Genomic DNA, 21,493 nt, shown 5'->3' on the forward strand with positions numbered 1-21,493 from the left:
CTGATTCGCCGTACATGCTAATTTTCGAAGAATCGGTGCATCATAGATGAAAAGTAATAATCAATATGAACAAAATTAATACTTTTGGAATATTACATTTCTTTCTCTCAATAATTACATTTTCTAGATGTAATGTTTACTTTCATTGAAAATAAGTATTACTTTTCATATTATTAATTAAAAAGTGCAAAATACTAATAAGAAATTTTAAATTTAATTTAAGAAAACAAAATTTTACATTTCATAATACAAATATTTGCTTTCAATCAATATAAGATATACATTTGTTAGCACAAATATATATTCATATTAATACAAGAATTTAATTAATTTCATTTAATATAAAGTATTATATTTTCTAAACCCTAAACATTAAACACTAAACCCTAAGAGTTAATACATGAAACTAGTCATTTGTTTTAGTAAACTTAAAATTTACCCACTCAAATAAAAATTTTAAAAATTACTCAATTTTTTTGTTAAATGACTAAACTACCCCTAAGATTAAAATTAAAAAAATACCCACTAATATATAATCATAATACACTACACATTTTTTTAAAAAATATCACGGCACTCTCTCTCTCTCTCTCTCTCTCTCTCTCTTCCTCTCTCTTTTTTTCTGCGTACAGCTCTCTCTCTTTCTCTTCTCTCTCTCTCTCTCTCATCTTTCTCTTTTTTTCTGCGTACAGCTCTCTCTCTTTCTCTTCTCTCTCTCTCTCTCATCTTTCTCTTTCTCTTCTCTCTTTCTCTCTCTCTTTACAGCACAATCGTTGCATCTCTTACTCTCTTTCTGCAATTTAGTTGTTGTATCTCTCTCTCTCTCTCTCTCTCTCTCTCTCTCTCGCCGCCCCTTCTCCGCTAAGAATCATCGGGAGTCGTACCCCCTCGCAGCCTCTCCACCTCACCGTTTTTATCCCTTGCACATTCTTCGACAACAGACAGCCTTGGAGGAGCCGCCGCTGCTGTTCTGCTTTCGGCCATGTCCAACGGAGCCTGACCTTCAGTCGCGTTGCCCCGTCCTTCACCCACGCTGCCGCCTCAACGCCGCGCTGCCCCGTGTCTGCATCGACGCTTCGCTCTGGCTCCGATCTGAAATCAATTTCCATACAGGTCCTAACTCCTAATTAGCGTTGAACCCTAATTGGCCCTATTTTTGGTTTTGAGGAGAGATGAGAATGATTGGGATTGAGACTTTAGTTAAATTAAATTTGATTTTAATTTAAAAAATACAAGTAATGAAGAACTTGATGAAAATCACGCAATTTTATACAAATGTTCTTGAATTCACAATTAGATTTATAAATTCACAACTTAATGTTCTTGAATTCACAACCAGATTTATGAATTCACAATTGAATTATATGCGATGGTTGTGAATTCACAACCAATAAAATTTGAATTCACAACCAACACTATTTCTAGTTGTGAATTCACGCTAATTCACAACTAACACTATTTATAGTTGTGAATTCACGACTAATACTTTTTTTAGTTGTGAATTCAAAGTTTAAAACATAAATTCACAACCAATACTTGTTATTCAGTTGTGAATTCGAGTTTTAAAGCTCGAATTCACAACCAAAATAAATCCTGGTAGTGAATTCGCGGGTATCTTTTAAATTTTTATATGCAAGGGTAAAATGATAAGTGTGAGTATTTTTTTAATTTTTTTTTATCTTAGAGGGTATTTTTTAAATTTACTATTCCAAAGTGGCTATTTTCAAAACTCACTCAAACCCTAAACACTTGATTCATTGAGTTTAGAATATCAGATAAATGACTATATTCATACATGATAAATATTATATTTTCTAGACGTAATGTTTTTTTTCATTGATAATAAGTACTATTACTTTTCATATTATTAATTAAAAAGTACAAAATACTACGAAATTTTAAATTTAATTTAAGAAAATTCATTTTACATTTCATAATACAAATATTTACTTTCAATCAGTATAAGGTATATATTTGTTGGCACAAATGTATATTTATATTAATATAAGGGTTTAATTTCATTTAATATAAAGTATTATATTTTCTAAACCATAAACACTAAATTCTAAACCCTAAACATTAGACACTAAACCTTAAACACTTGATTGATTGGGTTTAGAATATCAAATAAATGACTATATATTTTCATACATTATAAGTATTACATTTTCTAGACGTAATGTTTACTTTCATTGAAAATAAGTATTACTTTTCATATTATTAATTAAAGAGTGCAAAATACTAAGAAATTGTAAATTTAATTTAAGAAAACAAAATTTTACATTTCATGATACAAATATTTACTTTCAATCAATATAAGATATATACATTTGTTAATTAGCACAAAGTACATTCATATTAGTATAAGGATTTAATTTAATTTAATATAAAGTATTATATTTTCTAAACCCTAAACACTAAATTATAAACTCTAAATATTAAACACTAAACCCGAAGTACTTGATTGATAGATAATTATTACTTTTGATTACACCAATAATTATTTTATCAAATAACTAAAAGTACAAATTCTCATAAATAAAAGTAGCAATTATCGCGAACAAATGTAATAATTTAGAAACATTACATTAAATAATTTTTTTCTTTACGACAATGATTACTTGATTAAAAGTTCTAACGAGTTTTAACGAATAAAAATATCATTACGTCATATCAATACTTGATTACATTACAAAGTCTAACGAGTAAAAATATCACGTAACTAGGATCAACCGTTGTTGAAACGTTGAATGACTGCACGACAAAAATTAAGAAATCCACCATTTATCTCCATCGTTAATTAGTAGCACAATCATAATACTCTCTTAATGCCAAGTAAACCAACACTTCCAACAATAACAACTTGGGTCCCAAACAATTTCTAATGCACCAAATTAGCATAATTTTGCCTCATAACATATGGAGTAGCTCTTCCCACTCCAAAAGGCAAAAACAAATGTTCTCTGTGCACCAATTTATTGAACACTTAGGATGCATGATAGTAAAGCATACTAAACTTGATGTAGAGAGATGGAGAAACAAGCGGAAATAGACATATCGTCGCCACCGACTAGAGCGAGAGTCCAGCGACGAGCGGCGGGAGGCGAGGGCGGCGCGAGAGTTGGAGAAGCGGCGGAGGGAGAAGGAGAGCAAACCCTAACGAAGAGAGAGCGGCGGAAGAGAGGAGACGAAGGAGAGCGAACCCAAAATGAGGAAAAAAATGGAAAAAAAAATCTTTTATATTTTACGTAATTGGATCGGGCCGGGCGGACGTCCGCACAATATAATTTGCGATTTTTTTCCTATTTGATGTTTAAATGTCGAGGGAAAGAAACTGCAGGTTCTTTAACTAGCAACATATAATTCTCTTTAGTAGGGAATTTTGAAAGAATTGATATCCCTAAATTATAATGTTTCGAAATGAAATTAAAATCATAACGCCAAAATTATTTAATCAATTAAGTGAAGTCACAATTCCTTTATCCAATAAACAAAAAAGGAGTTTCCTCGGTAGAGAAATGAACAATTTTACAACGTTAAATAGAGATATTGAACATCACAGAAGAGAAGATACTCAAGTATGCGTAACGAGAGGAGACGGCAGTGAAAAGAGACGAGTGAAAAAGTGGATTGTAGCATCACATTATATCCACTGCTATCAACTTACAATAATATATACCCATCCTCAACATCATGACACCAGCATCTTCTTACTAGAACAACTCGAATTCCAGATGTTCTTCATCAGCACTGCAGTTGATAAACCTCGTCCCTTTGTCACAACAAGGCGGATTCCCAACATCGTGGAACTCCGGAACTTGGGGCGGGATGGCGCAGCGAATCAGCGCCCAGTTCAAGCCCTCGAAGAACGGGTGCCTCTTGATCTCAGCAGCTCCTGTTTCTGTACCCAACCTATGCTCTGCGTCCTTCACCAAAAGGCTACGGATCAGATCCCTGGCCTGGAAACTAATGATAGGGAAATCAGGAAATCTCAGCGGCTGTAAAACCACGTTGGCCAGCGTCTCCTCGTTTCCACCACCTTTAAACGGAGTCTTCCCGTAAAGAAGCTCGTACAGAAGAACACCAAATGTCCACCAATCAACAGCACTACCATGGCTCTCCCCTTTGATGATCTCCGGAGCCAAATACTCATGTGTGCCAACAAAGGAGTTGGACCGTGCCTCTGTTGGCTCGACCACAAGCTGAGGTAACGACCTAGCATGAGCTGCAGCATCAGCTTTTAGCTTCCTCGCTCTAGCATTGGCCGGGAAGAGCCTAGGGCTAAAGCACGAGACTTGACATGAAGGACCGTTACAGAAGGGATCGATGCAGCTCGATCCTGCACAAGGACCAGAAACACGAGGTGGCTCCATTCCCAGTGTTGACGATTTAACGAGCATTGGGTTGACAGAACATCTGAGTGATAGGTCAAAATCTGTCAGCATGATGTGACCATCTTCACGGACAAGAATATTTTCCGGCTTAAGATCTCGGTACACGATACCAAGCATGTGTAAATATTCTAGAGCAAGAAGGACTTCAGCAACATAGAATCTGCAAGGACAAAATGTTGGAAGCTAATCATACACTGGCTAAAAAAATTTAAAGAACAACCAGCCATATTTTCATATTTTCGGAGTAATCTCTATATAGCAAAAGCTCTAGTTGTTTTCGTCTGATTATGTTCTACTAGTGCAATCAATTGCTTTTCAGGCTTCACCATCCTTTCATATTGATTCATATACAAGTAATGAAGTAAATGAGGAGAAATAAAGAACAGTTTAAATATCTAATAGCACAACACAGAGAATACAATTCAGAATGTTAGTAATATTTATTTACGAATAAATGAGGACAAAACAAGAACAGTTGATATATTTCATTGCACAGCGCAGAGCACACTCTTTAGCATTTTCATATTGGAATATAGACGAATAACTGAGGAGAAAACAAGAGCAGTTGTTACATTTCATTGGACAATGCAGAACATAAAATTCAGAATATTATCGGTTACTATATTATATACCTTGCCTCCTGCTCTGGGAAATATCTGCCAGGCTGCTTCTGTCGGAGAACATGTAAATCTCCCCCGGGAGAGAATTCCATGACCAAGCACGATAAATTGTCTGAAGTGAACTGCGTATAAAGTGTAGGAAGAAACGGATGATCCAGCATTCTCAGAATTTCTCTTTCTGTCTGAGCCCTGGGCATCTTCTTCCTTCTTGCCAAGAACTCGTTATCCATAACTTTTATCGCAAACGGGCAGTTTGTTCCTATCAACTCAGCAAGATAAACAGTGCCTATATCCCCAGATCCAAGTTTTTTCAGCAAATTGAAGTGACTCAGCCCTAGGAAACCGAATTGTTTTCTCACATGGTTAATTGCTCCCCATCTCATGTCCTTCGACATGTGTGGTCTGTTTCCGTAAATCGACCCACTTAGACTACTATCTTCACTGAGGCTAGTGGTGCTACTACTGAAATCACATATGCTGCTCGAGCTTTGGGAGACGTCCCCTTTCTCATTCAATTTCATGTTCATGTTTGTCTTATTAACCTGAGTAACCTTATTCTCCCAGCCAGAAGGAATTGAATCTGATTTGCTTGGCACGTGATTCCCACCACCTGTAAGAGCATCAGAACTAGTAGCTGCCGGAGGATTGCCACTGAAATCTGCATTTGTATCCTTTAAAGCACATTGACATTTCTGGCAGATTAATTGTCCAGAACCATGGTCCAAACTACCATTTACTTCAGAAGATGATTTTGAATTACCATCAGCTGATGCAACTATCTTCTTTGATTTCAGAATAATGAGATTCTTGTTCCTCACAACTGTTCTGACAGTACGAGAGGTGATTTTAGCCGATCTCACGTCTTTATTGCTTCTCACTGCACCTGACAAAGGGACAGTCTGTAACTTCGATTTTCGTCTCAGTCTAGGTCCTGCCCTCTTTACTACTTCCAAGGAAGTGGCAGAATCCTTGATTGGACCGCTTGCTACCTTGTTTTGGCCATCATGAGAATTATGATGAGGCGAAGCAGACAATAAATTATGTTTTTCTTCAAGTGAACGGGTAATTTCTTTCACCTGTTTATCAACTTCTGAAGTTTGTGCTATATCGTTACAAACAGGAGAGGACTCTGTATCCTCAAGTTCTGAGGTAGCAGGAATTTGGGAAGAAGAATGGGCACTCTGATTTGGGGAAACAGTCTTAGACTCTTCAAGATTCTGAGGTGGCTTACTGGCACTACATGTGATGTTTTCTCCATCTACGATAGATTTTTCAACACCATATCCATCACAATCAGCTACATGATGACCTGGTTCACTAGATATGCTGACGATACTCTTCATATCTGGTTTGGTGCTATAACTAGGAGAGGAACAGGAGCTTTGAACAGGCGAGTTCTTGAAGGAACGATGCCGCCGAGTCAAACTCCCAGTCCCAGAAGAATATGAGGTACTTTCTTCGGTCATGGGATATATTTCCTTCCTGCTTTCTCGAATTTGAGCTGGAGAGCAGCCAGATCCACCAGCAGACCTGTACGAGCTTGTGTTTTTTCCAGCTTCCGAAATCCTAGGAGAAGCAGATGTCATTGACAGTCGTTTTATTGCAGCCATCTCTGCTGCCTGAGAAATGCAAAGACCCCTGAGTGCCTGCTTCAGAGAAACTGGTTCTGAAAATCCAGTTCCTGGAGAATTAGAACCAGGAGACCTCATTGGTCTCTTTGAAGCATTCCTCCACGAGTCTGATAGATCTAAACTCTTGGATGTTCTCACATTGACAGCTTCGAACAGCTTATTGATATCATCCTCAAAGCATCTATTGTAGCCTTTTTTCAGGACAGGAAGTGTTTGTGGCTTCTGAGTTGTACTAAACTCCTTCTTCGCCTCAATTATTTCACAATTAGCACGGGAGGAACCCATTTTGAACGTCTTGCTCTGTGATTAATCACACGAATCTAAACCAACAGAGTTAAGCCTCCAGAATCATAATGGTTCATTCCTGGTGTCCGAGTCTTGGCCATAACATAAAGGTTCCATGAATTCCAATAACACCAACTCTTTTACAGCTTCACCAGCACCTTTTCCCTGATTTATTGTTCAAAATCTTCATCAAGAGTTTGCATCAACAATTAGTAATATTTGATAACAACCAGATGAATACAACGCAGGTAAAATGCAATTTAGTAACATGTAATACAAACAACATAACTGAACAAGTATAACAAGCACTGCAATTACTAACGCCGAAATAAATAAAGATGATTCTTTTCAAATGCATCTCAACACATGAATTAAAAAAATAAGCTGGCATCAATCAATCAGTTGAAGATTTTGACTCGCTTTGTAAAATAAGCAAAGAAAGCTTCATTATCTTTTCTTCAGATTGATGTATTCTTCAATTACACATCAATAAATACTACTAACAAGCCTAACAACTGAATCAAACAGTAGCCTGTTGAGCCCACTTTTTCTGGAAAATCATGAATATCGGTTTCAACTAACCCACAGAACCTAAATAAATACTATGAACTATCAATCCTCCAGCAAAGCTGTATAAACTAGACCATCTCCCAGTTAACTTATCCAAAAATGGGAATGCAAATTTATGTTTTTGTAGAAAAAACAAACTGTATGAGAAAGTTTCACATTAACTAATGGGCAAAAGGGATAGAAAAATACACAAAAACCACGAAGTATCCAAAAGGCACATTATGAGCTTCAAATGTTAAAAAAAAAAAAAAAAAAAAAAAAAAAAAAAAAAAAAAAACATCTTTTTGAAATAATGAGGCGTAGCAAGAGCAGAAAAATCGTAAATTTGAGCTAAGTGAAGAGATCAGCGATAAGAATGCGGTACCTGAAGGAACCAGAGATCTACTCCCGATTAGTAAGATACCACGTAACAATCCCCTTCATTTGTTCGACAAATTTGTTTCTCGCTTTACTTCACTCTTTTCTACTGTTTTTTCAATAAATAAGTAAAAAGAAAAGGAAAACCCTAAGGAAATTGGAGTCCCTTTTCTCTCACGGAGGAGGCTCCTCGGTGGACAATGGGAGGAGAGAGATGACAAAACTCTAGTGTCTCTCTCACATGAATCTCTCTCTAGAGACTATTTTCTCTCTTTCTGTGCTTTTTTAATACAAAGAACTCTTCATCTGGTCCCACTGAATGTGCTGGTGGGCCCGCTTAAATGTCTTCGGATTCGGATTTGATTTGCATACTTCCGCCTTTTTAATCTTGTTTATAAATTAATTAACAAATCAAATTAACAGTTCTGGTTTTGGTTGGTACAATAGATTCGGATTCGGATTCGGATTTGATTTGCATCTTAGTTAACAGTTCTGGTTCTCGGATTTTCCACCTCAGGTGAGAAACCTTACACACTCGTCTGAGTAATACTATCCATTCGCGATAAAACTTGTTCTATTTTTCAAATTTTCACTACTCTTAATATTAATTACAACATATTTTTATCGCTCTCAATATACTCAATAACTTCGTCTTAAAATTCATATAATTTTTTTAAAAAATATATTATTATGAACGAGTATTATTATACATTTCTTGAGCTTAAAAAAAGTACAATAGAAATAAGATAAGGTATCTTGATCAATTGAATTAATGTTGATAAATGACAAAATTAAATGAGTATTTAGTTAACATAATTACATACGTTACATCTAGTTTCAAAATCCTTTTTTTTTTTTGTTGACTTGAACTGTTTCAAAATCTTTAGATAAAAGTCGAGTACATATGGAGCATTTTTGGTCCCCCTCTATTAGGTCATTTTCGTTGCAAAGTTTTAGGTATTTATGAGAAGGGGAATTGTCAATAAAGTCGAGAAAGCAGAATGCTACTTTTTGACAGGACATTAAATTTATAATTTAACTTTTATTTTCCTGAGGAGGGAAATAAAAGCAACTTGATATTTTTTTTATTCGGTAAATATGTTTCCGCAAACACTAAGCTGTGTTTGATTTATTAGTTAGGATAAGCCATTATAAGCAAACACAATAAAATATAACTAGGTCTGGGGTTGCTATGTTAATAGGCTGCGCATTTGATATCCCATTTGTAGCGCCATGTAATTTGAAGCTACATGTTTGATAGTAGTGTATAATGATGAGTCTGGACAATAAAATGACTTAAATACCCCCACTATAATTTCAGAATACCAAGCAATATTCAAACAAAATGGGGGTAAAGTTGTAAGGAATATTTTAGACAAGAGGCAGTGTAGCTCTCGAGATAAGCTAACCAAGGGTCACCCCTGGTTTTGTTTCAGCTGCTTTTCATGCTTATAGGCCCGGGCCGAACTCATAACATGGGCTTCAGGTGAAATGACACTTTGTTTTCAAACGCATAAATTAGCCTAGTTAAGGAGCTAATATAGCCTTAATTAGGATATCAAACACGCCCTAAGTACTAGCTAGAGGTTCCAAATTTTATTGATTTTTAAAATTTTCGAAATTTCGAGAGATCACTAAATCGAGTACTTAGAAATCTTGTTTCCCTTTATGGTTTGCCGACATATAGTTAATTACTTCCTAATCTCATACCAAACCAATGTTTAGTCATGAATGGTGTATATAATTTGTTTTGGTTTATTTTCTTTTTTTTGTAGATTGTGATATTAATTGTTTTGAATATAGTCGCGTTCTTATTTTTTACTGACAGACTAGTATGCCTGCCTGTATGCACGCCAACATTGAAATTAACGATATTGTAAATAAATAAGTATATATTTAAATATAATTTAAATATAAATAAGTGCAAATATGAATTTCAATAAAAATAATTGAAATTATCCACGGTATAAAAAAAAAACATGAATTTGGAGAGTGGGCTCTTAAATAGTGAAGACCACTTTTAAGAGCTCATCTTGACTCTCTACTAAGAATGCTCTAAAGAATACCCAAATGGAAAAAACTTTAAAAAGAAAAAAGAGTACTCGTCTAAATACAAACCGAGAAAACGGCAGAAAATAAGAAAAAATAGGGAAAATAACCAAGGACAAAAAGAATGAGTGGCAGTACTGAGCTTTAGACTAACCATCACCCAATAAATGTCATCTACCAAATCGTCAAACTTGTGACAATTCCACCAAGAAAAATGAGGAAGCTTCAGACTAGCCATCACCCCCAAATTGGTCGTGCTAGTATTACGCCCACAACTAGGGATGACAATCGGGTACGACGGACACGGATAGTGGCTATCTATATTCATATCAAATACGAAACTATCCGTGGCTATCTATTTAGTATCGATTTAGTTTAGAAGAAATTGTTAAGAATTGAGCTATTTTAGCTCAAGATTGATTTGTGAATTGAAATATATATAAATTGATTGATTTCTGCTTATTCTATTATGAAATTTATAACTCTCTAATAATTGTGATTGTTATTCACAAAGATTGATTTTGTAAGACTGTATATGGAGTTTACTTATAGATTTCTGAATCATGGTTGTGGGAGAGTAATTTAATATTGTAAGATAAGATTGAGGGATCTCATCAGATTAAGTTCTTGAAGAATAACTAGAAGCAAAAATGACAATTTAAGAGTACGCATATATATTGTAAACATTGATGAGTGATTAGAGTAATTATCTATATATAATTGATGTGCTATTTTCTAAGGGCCTTGTGCTTCTTGCTGCAGTGCTCTATGCAAGTCGAAGAGGGGTGGCTTCAAAGATACCTATCCCGATGATTTAGTTGCTCCAGGCTATTTGTGCCTCATCATCTAATATCATTTCTCTTTCTATTGAACCTTAAAGTCGAGAATTTCCAATTTTTTACTTTTGCAACTGCTGAATGTCACAGGCACTGATAGAAAAAACTAATGTAAATCCAAGTGAAGTTGGGGACATTAATATTGTTGTAGGCACGGTATTGGCCCCGGGATGCAGAATGGCTGCATTTTATGCTGGTTTCCCACAAAGTATGAGCTCCTAACTCCTTCACTATGTTGGTTTATTTCTTGAGTGAATTGATTGATGATGATACTGTATTGCTCAAGCTGGTTTTAATACATTATTTTGAGCTGGATTTCAACACGGAAAATGAAATTCTTTACTTATATTTGCTGCAAAACTGGATATAACTCAATGTTTACAGCTCCTTAGTCATGAATGCAGGAAGGAGCTTCTGAGGGCTATCGACGTGAGGCTCATTGCAGCCCATCAGGACCTATCAAATGCATCGTGCTGCTTCAATATTCACACAGTCGTCTCAGAACTTCACAGCTTTGCAGATAGCTTCGGTGCTCATCGCCTTAAGTAAGGACTCTTGAAACTTGCACTAGCTTCTCTATTTCTACGTGTTTATAATGACATTATCCATATCAGTGACGTTAGAGAAGAGAATAAAAGTTTTAATATAATAAACGAATAATTATCTATGGGAGCTTTTGGTTTTGATAAGTCCTTTCTTGATGGTATTTGCTATTGCATTTATATGTTGGAATTGGAGCATTGTTCTTGGTACATTAATGTTTATTTTCTTGTTAATCAATAGACAGAGCTAATTCCATCATTCTATTCTACTTTTTAATACTTCATATTTATGTGCTTCTCAAAATTATCACGATGTGCAATGTGGTCAATCATTAAGGAGCTTGATCTTACTGAAATTATATTCTCTTTGAATTGCTAGATATACGGTTGCCATATATTTAGCTAATTAATATAAAGCTTGTTTGATTTCACTTTGCATTATTTTGAATGACTATGTTCTATTTTACAGTAACAACTAATTGAATCTTCTGCTGGGGTGCAAAACATATGCATCGGTGCAATATATTTCAACAGGGAATAAAAGTTACCAAGAGAAGCCACTGGAGGTCCACTCTGTTGGAAATTGGTTGTGAGTAACCAATGTTTGATAATTTTTCGAGTACCGAAAACATTTAATTTAGCATAATTAAATGGGACATGATCGATCTACGTTCCGAGTAGATGATCGTAGTATATTTATTTACTCAAAACCGATTTCCGGTGAGTGAGAAATAATTATTTAAAGTTGGGTACTTGAAATATAGAGTTGTGGAAAGAGATAAGCATTAAAAAGATGTTAATGTCTATGCCACATTATTCTGTGGATGATAATTAAGACATTATATAAGTTATTACATCAGTGCATGTAATAAAAGAGATGTGCACAAGTGATGGGTTGCAAAGCCCACACGCGCGCGCCGCCGCTGCTTGCTCGGCCCCGGTCCCCGACCTCAGCCGTGAACTTGGATCTTGGCAATTGGTTCTTGGGTTGGTCTTTGGGCCTACCCTTAGCTCCCAAAGGACCAACGATTTCTCGGTCCAAAGAACGAGGCCCAATCGTTTGGGCCTACACGTGCACAAGGGGCTCGACCCGACGGGAGGACCCGTTGGTCTCCCAACTAGAAGCTTCCACACCTCCATAACTCCCGTCATTATTGGACGGGAGGGAGTTACAACGTAACTGCCGCTATTACTTCCGTCATTATTGGACGGGAGGGAGTTACAACGTAACTGCCGTCATTATTGTCGTCATTATTGGACGGGTGGGGGTTACTTGGTAACTGCCGTCATTATTAGACGGGATCCTCCATAAGTGGACTGTGCTTATAAATAGGACAGCCTCCATGCATCATCTACAACATCTGAAATTCATCACAAGCAACATCACTCTGAAACTCTGCATACTGCATCGTTGAAGTTCTGTTCTCGCCTCGTTCCAGTTCGTCGGAGCTTGTTGGTCTGCGGTGCTGCTACCTACGAGACGAAGCCGTTTTATCTTTGGGGACGACACGCCAACCGAGAGCACTACCGGGGCGTATCTCGTCTTGCGGACAGAGGACCCTCCTCGACTCGGCTATTTTTCTGGTTCTGTTCTATTGTAATTTCAATTCAGTTTTCACCTTGTAATCTCATCTCCTACATTTCTGGTTTCATTGTAACTACGCCCGCGAGCTTGTATTCCAACAATCGCAAGACGAGATAAGCTTGCAACGTGGGAGTTTTAGAACTTGTAATTGAACTTAAAACTTTCGAAACTTAAACACCTTTGCTGGAGATGTCGACCGGTCCTGCGAACTCCACCGAGGCTGCCAACGCCGCTGCCGCCGCCTCCGCCGCCGCCGCATCAACCGTGGCACCCGCCACCTCTGCCGCTGCTGCCTCCACTTTTAGTGGTGGCCCTTTTGGTGGTTCAACACCACTTCCGTTCATGTTTGGTGCTAACCAAACAACTTTTGGAGGAGAAAGTTCCACGCAAAGAACGGTTGGCCAAACTCCGTTTGGGTCAACGTTTGGTTCCACTTCGAGTGGTTCCATGGGGTCCATGTTTGGACAAAATGTTGGGGCCTTCGGGACCAACATGATGGGCTATGGCCACATGGCGGGGTCGGTGCCAACTCAACCCCCAAGGGCGAATGCAACCGCCGACAAGCCACCAAAGTTTTGTGGCTCCGACTACAAAAGTTGGCGTCAAAAGATGTTCTTCTACCTCACGACGTTGGGGTATGCGGGATACTTGACGGACAACGAGCCGCCCACACCGGCGGAGAACGAGACGAGCTTCACCGTTCGTGCAGCCTATGATGCGTGGCATAACTTTGTAAAAATTTCCTTCTAGGTGGTCTAGGGGATAGTTTGTACAAAGTATATGTTGATGTAAAGACCTCCAAAGTGTTGTGGGAGGCACTAGACAAAAAGTATAAGCTAAATGATGCTAGCACTAAGAATACTTGTGTAACCAGGTACATGGAGTACAAGATGGTGGACTCGAGGCCCGTCATCGACCAAGTGCAAGAATTCCAACTTATCTTGCACGACGTACTCGCCGAGGGACATGTGGTCTCCGACTCATTCACCGTGGTGGCGGTGATTGACAAATTGCCCCCAAGTTGGAAGGACTTCAAGACCTACCTCAAACACAAACGAAAGGGGATGACGTTTGAGGACTTGATCGTGAGGCTTCACATCGAATGCGAGGAAAGGAGAATCGATGGCAAGGGGAAGGGCCAAGTTGAGGCCAAAGCTAACTTGTTGGAGCGTGGTGGCCCATCCAACTCCAACAAACGTGGGCGTCCTAATCCCAAGGACAAAGGCAAAGGCAAAGCCAAAGCTCCTGCCCACAAGTTCGAAGGGGATTGCTACAACTGTGGCAAACCGGGCCACTTGGCGAAAGACTGTCGCAAGCCCAAGAAGAAGAAGGCGAAGCAAGATGCCAACGTTGTCGGGAAGGACTTCGATGATTGGAACGAGGATGACTTAGCGGCGGTTATCACCGAGGAGGTCAACCTTGTTGAGAACCAAGGTGCTTGGTTTATTGACACGGGCGCAACCGTGCACGTGTGCTCCGACAAGAGGCGCTTCTCTACCTACAAAGCTGTTGAAGGGAGGAAGCTAAGCATGGGTAACCAAGCGTCGTCGGAAGTTGCCGGAATGGGTGATGTGGTGCTCAAGCTTTCATCCGGCACGGAGATAACCTTGAAGGATGTGCTGCATGTCCCGGACATCCACAAGAATCTCATCTCGGGGTCTATACTAGTTAATAAGGGCTTTAGACTAGTGTTTGAGTCCGAGAAAGTTGTTGTAACCAAGTTTGGAAAGTACCTTGGTAGGGGTTTTCTCACCAATGGGCTTTTCAAGCTTAATGTTCAGCCTGTCAAGCGTGTAACTGACAAACCTATCAATGAAAATGCTACTACTTCCTCTTACTTGGTTGAGTGTTGTGATTTATGGCATTGTAGATTAGGACATGTTAATCTAAATGCGATAAAAAGATTAGTAAATATGGATTTACTAAAAATAAACGAGTTTAACACTCAAAACAAATGTCAAATTTGTGTTGAAGCAAAAATGACGAAGTCTCCGTTTCATTCTGTAGAAAGGAGCACTAAACCTTTAGAACTAATCCACACCGACGTGTGTGATCTAAAGTTTGTGCAAACTCGAGGTGGTAAAAAATACTTTATCACTTTTATTGATGATTGCACAAGGTATTGCTATCTTTATCTTCTAAGAAGTAAAGATGAGGCTATTGAAGCTTTCAAGAACTTCAAAACAGAAGCCGAGAATCAACTTGGTAGTCGAATTAAGATGGTTCGAAGTGATAGAGGAGGAGAATATGTTGCTCCGTTTGAGGAATTATGCAACGCTAGTGGTATAATACATCAAACAACTGCTCCATATTCACCTCAATCTAATGGTGTTGCTGAACGCAAGAATCGAACTCTTAAGGAGATGATGAATGCCATGTTGATTAGTTTTGGGTTACCCCAGAACATGTGGGGGGAGGCTGTTCTATCAGCCAACTATATCCTCAATAAAATACCACTCAAGGGAAGGGACGTCACTCCCTATGAGTTGTGGAAAGGCAGAAAGCCCTCATACAAATACCTTAAAGTGTGGGGGTGTTTAGCTAAGGTGCAAGTGCCTCCACCCAAACAAGTCACAATCGGTCCTAAAACAATTGATTGTATCTTTATTGGGTATGCACTAAACAGCAATGCACATCATTTTTTGGTTCACAAATCAGACATTCCAACAATGACTGTAGGAATGACGATGGAATCAAATAATGTTGTCTACTTTGAGAATATCTTTCCTTGTAAAGACAAGGGAAAAGAAGAAGCTACTACAAGCGACAATACTAGAGAAGAAGCTACTAGTTCTGAACCTGTTGACACAGTGCCCGAATCGCGAAAGCGACCAGGCTCTGACCTTGAAGTGTCAGAACCAAGACGTAGTAAACGAGGCAGGATAGCCAAGGACTTTGGTCCAGAATATATCGCCTTCATGCTAGATGAAGAACCTTCATCTATCAAAGTGGCGTTCTCTAGACCAGACGGACTACTCTGGAGGGAAGCAGTCCAGAGTGAAATTGATTCAATCATGCAAAACCACACTTGGGTGTTGGTTGATTTACCAGAAGGTTGTAAACCCTTAGGATGTAAATGGATCCTAAAAAGGAAATATAAAGCTGATGGATCAATAGACAAGTATAAGGCGCACTTAGTCGTTAAAGGATTTAAGCAGCGTGAGGGGTACATTTTTTCGATACCTATTCACCAGTGACGAGGATTACATCCATTCGAGTGCTTCTCGCGATTGTTGCTCTGCACAATCTTGAGATTTATCAAATGGATGTCAAAACTGCGTTCTTAAACGGTGATCTGGAAGAAGAAGTCTATATGGAGCAACCTGAAGGGTTTGTAGTACCTGGACAAGAGAAAAAGGTATGCAAACTAGTAAAGTCTCTTTATGGACTAAAACAAGCGCCACTGCAATGGCACTTGAAATTTGACAATGTCATGTTGTCAAATGGCTTCAAAATCAACGAATGTGACAAATGTGTCTACATCAAGAGCACTAGTAATGGGTACGTTATGGTGTGTCTCTATGTAGACGACATGTTGATTATGGGAAGCAACAATCGTATCATTGTTGATACAAAGAACATGTTAAAAAGGAATTTTGACATGAAAGACATGAGGCTAGCTGACGTGATCCTTGGGATGAAAATTCTCAGGACCACTGATGGAATAACTTTGACACAATCTCATTACATTGAGAAAGTGCTCAAAAGGTTTAATGCGTTTGACAAATCGCCTGTAAAAACCCCATTAGAACTCAACGTTCACATGAAGAAGAACACGGGTGAACCTGTTGCACAGGAAGAATATGCAAGGATCATTGGGTGCCTTATGTATATTACAAACTGCACTCGCCCTGATCTTGCATGCCCAGTGAACAAATTGAGTCGCTATACAAGCAATCCAAGTAAAGAACATTGGAAAGCACTTGAGAGAGTTTTGAGATACTTAAAGTATACTCTAAACTTTGGAATACACTACACAAGATACCCCCCGGTACTTGAAGGGTACTGCGATGCTAACTGGATATCCGACGCGAAAGACTCGTTATCAACGAGTGGTTACGTGTTCACTATAGGGGGAGGAGCAATCTCGTGGAGGTCTACAAAACAGACATGTATTGCTAGATCCACCATGGAATCAGAATTCATCGCTTTAGACAAAGCAGGTGAAGAAGCCGAATGGCTACGAAACTTTTTGGAAGATATTCCATGTTGGTCAAAACCCGTGCCGCCCGTCATGATAAACTGCGACAACCAAGCAGCTATTGGGAGGGCGAAAAGTGGGTTGTACAACGGTAAATCTCGACACATACGTCGACGACATAACACCGTAAGACATTTGATCGAAAGTGGAGTTATCTCAATTGACTACATAAAGTCAATAGATAATCTGGCCGATCCGCTCACTAAAGCTTTGAATCGAGATCAAATGTATAAATTGCTAGAGGGAATGGGTGTAAAATCCACAAAATAAGGATGATTATAGTGGTAACCCAACCATGATGACTGGAGATCCCAAGAACGTGGTTCAATGGGAAAACTAAACTATAAGATTCCAAGTAGAACACTCAACTACTTGCATTCCCTAGAGAGCAACTGAGTGTTGAAACCTGCTTAGTGGTAAGGTTAAGTCTTTGACTTCTAATGATTCCTAAACACCTCGGGGAGGTTGAGTATAGCAGGATACTCGGGAAAGAATCATCTATATAAGTGAGATGTGGGGGCCGCATCGACCTAACACTTATGAATCCAAAGAGCCGTCCAAGGCCCGCAAAGGACAAAAACGTGAGAACGAAATGAGGTTGAAGCGTTAGTGTGTTAATACTGTTGTCTCGGTATACACGAAGGAGAAATGGTTCAAAGACATCAAGTTCTACCAATTCACCAGTATATCCGATAGTATTAACTAAGGATGGTTCAAGGCCGCAAACCACCTATTCTAATGCACTAAGGTCTCTTGAGAACAGAGCTTGTGTCTGCATTTGCATTTGGCTATTTCCACTCATGTGGGAGATTGTTGGAAATTGGTTGTGAGTAACCAATGTTTGACAATTTTTCGAGTACCGAAAACATTTAATTTAGCATAATTAAATGGGACAGGATCGATCTACGTTCCGAGTAGATGATCGTAATATAAAGCTTGTTTGATTTCACTTTGCATTATTTTGAATGACTATGTTCTATTTTACAGTAACAACTAATTGAATCTTCTGCTGGGGTGCAAAACATATGCATCGGTGCAATATATTTCAACAGGGAATAAAAGTTACCAAGAGAAGCCACTGGAGGTCCACTCTGTTGGAAATTGGTTGTGAGTAACCAATGTTTGATAATTTTTCGAGTACCGAAAACATTTAATTTAGCATAATTAAATGGGACATGATCGATCTACGTTCCGAGTAGATGATCGTAGTATATTTATTTACTCAAAACCGATTTCCGGTGAGTGAGAAATAATTATTTAAAGTTGGGTACTTGAAATATAGAGTTGTGGAAAGAGATAAGCATTAAAAAGATGTTAATGTCTATGCCACATTATTCTGTGGATGATAATTAAGACATTATATAAGTTATTACATCAGTGCATGTAATAAAAGAGATGTGCACAAGTGATGGGTTGCAAAGCCCACACGCGCGCGCCGCCGCTGCTTGCTCGGCCCCGGTCCCCGACCTCGGCCGTGAACTTGGATCTTGGCAATTGGTTCTTGGGTTGGTCTTTGGGCCTACCCTTAGCTCCCAAAGGACCAACGATTTCTCGGTCCAAAGAACGAGGCCCAATCGTTTGGGCCTACACGTGCACAAGGGGCTCGACCCGACGGGAGGACCCGTTGGTCTCCCAACTAGAAGCTTCCACACCTCCATAACTCCCGTCATTATTGGACGGGAGGGAGTTACAACGTAACTGCCGCTATTACTTCCGTCATTATTGGACGGGAGGGAGTTACAACGTAACTGCCGTCATTACTGCCGTCATTATTGGACGGGTGGGGGTTACTTGGTAACTGCCGTCATTATCAGACGGGATCCTCCATAAGTGGACTGTGCTTATAAATAGGACAGCCTCCATGCATCATCTACAACATCTGAAATTCATCACAAGCAACATCACTCTGAAACTCTGCATACTGCATCGTTGAAGTTCTGTTCTCGCCTCGTTCCAGTTTGCCGGAGCTCGTTGGTCTGCGGTGCTGCTACCTACGAGACGAAGCCGTTTCATCTTTGGGGACGACACGCCAAACCGAGAGCACTACCGGGGCGTATCTCGTCTTGCGGACAGAGGACCCTCCTCAACTCGGCTATTTTTCTGGTTCTGTTCTATTGTAATTTCAATTCAGTTTTCACCTTGTAATCTCATCTCCTACATTTCTGGTTTCATTGTAAATACGCCCGCGAGCTTGTATTCCAACACACTCTTAATTGACAAGCTGTTTCAAGCACTAGGGCCCAAGCTGCTCAACGTTTTAGATGATTATTGATTATGTAATTTGATATTTTTGCGAAACATTTTTAGATGATTGTAATGAATATTGCCATTATACTACAACGTCACCTGATTGTAATGAATATTGATGATAATTGATTATGGAATTTGATATTTGTTGTTTATTAATTTTATTATTGATTAAATTTTATTTTATTAAAAAACTAGTACGTCCATCCGTGCGATGCACGGCAAAATTGAATTAAACGATATGTTTAAATAAATAAATATAAATATTAAACAGAAACAAAATATAACAAATGCAAAATATAGTTTAAATTTATAAATGCAATTTTCAATTATGTATAAAGTGTAATGATAATTATAGTTATTAAATTATTTTAAATTATTTGATAATGAATATTAATATTACACATTATTATTATAGAGAATTTCACACAATAATAATAAAAAATAAATATTTCCATACATAAACATAAACAAAAAGTTGTAAAATTTTAACAAAGAAAAAGAAAATAATAAAGTGTTTTAAAATTTTAATAACCTATTCGTTTTAAATTCATTTTTAATGATTTTTATACCATATTAAAGATCTTCTGCCGAACTTAAATTAAATGCACATTAAATGTTTTTTCATAAAATAAATTTGATGATGTTTAGAAAAGAATTAAAATTATAAATAAAAAAGAGAACAAAATAGTAAAAAATTGATAGGAGAAGGGAGAGAAAAGATGGAGAGAGAAAACTCCTATTTTATATATTATATAGATTACTTTTGTAAAGGGCTACTAAATAAATTTTTTAAATATTTTTTTAATTTCTCAAATAACCTACTATACCGGTTTTTAACTGGTGTCTATTAGCGCCCTTTTAAGCGGTGTTGTTGGTGGGTATACAGAGAAAGATCTCAACATACTTTTTTTTTTTTTTAACTTTACTCCATCAAAACCCACACTTCAGAAATTAACTGAAAACGTACTCAATTATTTAGATTGATAAATTTTGAAACAAATAAATAAATAGTTTGAACTTGAACTTTATACAATTGACAACCGCTAATACGTAAATTTGTTAAAAACCAGCGCAACATGTGAAAGTAATGGGTGTCACGACCCTAATGTCGCACCTAATTCTTCATGGGTCATATCTATATTTTCCTATATGCACGCCCATAGATTTCAATCATTGCTATTTCCACGAAAAAAAAAAATAGAAATCCAACATCAAATTTGAACTATGTAAATAAGGGATGAGATTCAGTGTCCCACAATCTTATCTGTACTATTGTGTCTAGGGGTGTAATCGAACCGAATCGAACCGAATAGTGGTGTGCTCAAGTTTGGTTTGTTTAGTATCGAATCGAATCTCTAACTTTACTTAGCGAATACTTTGAGGCTCGCGAGCGGTTCACGAGCCTAATCGAGCATATATGAACTTTCTAAATTTATATTTACATTCAAAATATTGATTATTTTATTTTAAAATAAATTATTTTATTTAAAATAATAAATATATTAATTATTTTCTTATGACAAATAAAATTAATTAGAGATTTAATACAATTATTATTAATTTTAGTGGATACATATAAGTTGTATATACTAATAATTTATATTTTTCAAGCTGAATCACTTGACGAACATGTTCACGAGCTAACGAGCCGAATACTACTAAGCTCAAGTTTGGTTTGTTTATTTATCGAGCTTCTCTAAACGAACTCGAACGAGCTTTTTTCGAGCCGAGCTCCGAATAGTTCGCGAGTGGCTTGGTTTGTTTACACCCCTAACTGTGTCCCATGCTTATATCTATTATTTTAAAAATATTTTTTTAAAAAATAAAATCTATTATAATATTATAAATTATATTTGATTTTTATTGCAAAAAATTGAAATTTTTAAAAAGTATATACCATTACTTTGAATTTATCAACCTATTATTAGCTAATAAAAGTGAAATTAAATGATAAAAAATAATTATATACCCTAGATTGATGGAATAAACCCTTGTTAATAATCACAAAATTAAATTAACGCATAGAAAATTGAAATTGAAGAAAAAACATATAAGAAATTAAATAAAATTGAAAGTGACATATAAAATGAGACATAAAGTATGGTACACTGAATCTCATTCATGTAAATAATATTCCGTGGTCGTTGCTACTGCTAACATTAATTCATTCGAG

The 21,493-nt window shown here is 37.5% G+C and overlaps 1 protein-coding gene and 1 long non-coding RNA gene across 3 annotated transcripts; one reads left to right on the top strand and one right to left on the bottom strand.

Moving 5' to 3' along the window:
- Positions 1-701: 701 nt before the first annotated feature.
- LOC130996565 (uncharacterized) lies at positions 702-3,302 on the top strand. Its single transcript, XR_009092667.1, has 2 exons — positions 702-1,113; positions 3,027-3,302. It is a non-coding gene; the product is annotated as an uncharacterized LOC130996565 (long non-coding RNA).
- A 161-nt stretch (positions 3,303-3,463) lies between these two features.
- LOC130996564 (serine/threonine-protein kinase KIPK1-like) lies at positions 3,464-8,166 on the bottom strand. Of its 2 annotated transcripts, none has more exons than XM_057921849.1 (3): positions 7,865-8,166; positions 5,027-7,114; positions 3,464-4,554 (listed from the first exon to the last, which is right to left on the bottom strand). In XM_057921849.1, the coding sequence occupies exons 2-3, from the start codon at positions 6,928-6,930 to the stop codon at positions 3,714-3,716; spliced, it is 2,745 nt and encodes a 914-aa protein (XP_057777832.1). In that variant the 5' UTR covers positions 6,931-7,114; positions 7,865-8,166; the 3' UTR covers positions 3,464-3,713. The 2 variants fall into 2 exon arrangements, with proteins under 2 accessions (XP_057777832.1, XP_057777833.1); XM_057921850.1 differs by having other exon boundaries at positions 5,027-7,095; positions 7,865-8,113.
- Between the last annotated feature and the right edge of the window lie 13,327 nt (positions 8,167-21,493).

This window comes from Salvia miltiorrhiza, chromosome 8, assembly GCF_028751815.1.
Source record: "Salvia miltiorrhiza cultivar Shanhuang (shh) chromosome 8, IMPLAD_Smil_shh, whole genome shotgun sequence".
In the NCBI taxonomy this organism is placed as follows: Eukaryota; Viridiplantae; Streptophyta; class Magnoliopsida; order Lamiales; family Lamiaceae; genus Salvia; species Salvia miltiorrhiza.

Coding starts and splice junctions, on each gene's coding strand:
- LOC130996564 (XM_057921849.1), bottom strand. CDS start 6,930: ATGGGTTCCTCCCGTGCTAATTGTGAAATAATTGAGGCGAAGAAGGAG. Junction 4,555..5,026: donor TTCCCAGAGCAGGAGGCAAG/GTATATAATATA, acceptor TTGTCCTTGCAG/ATTCTATGTTGCTGAAGTCC.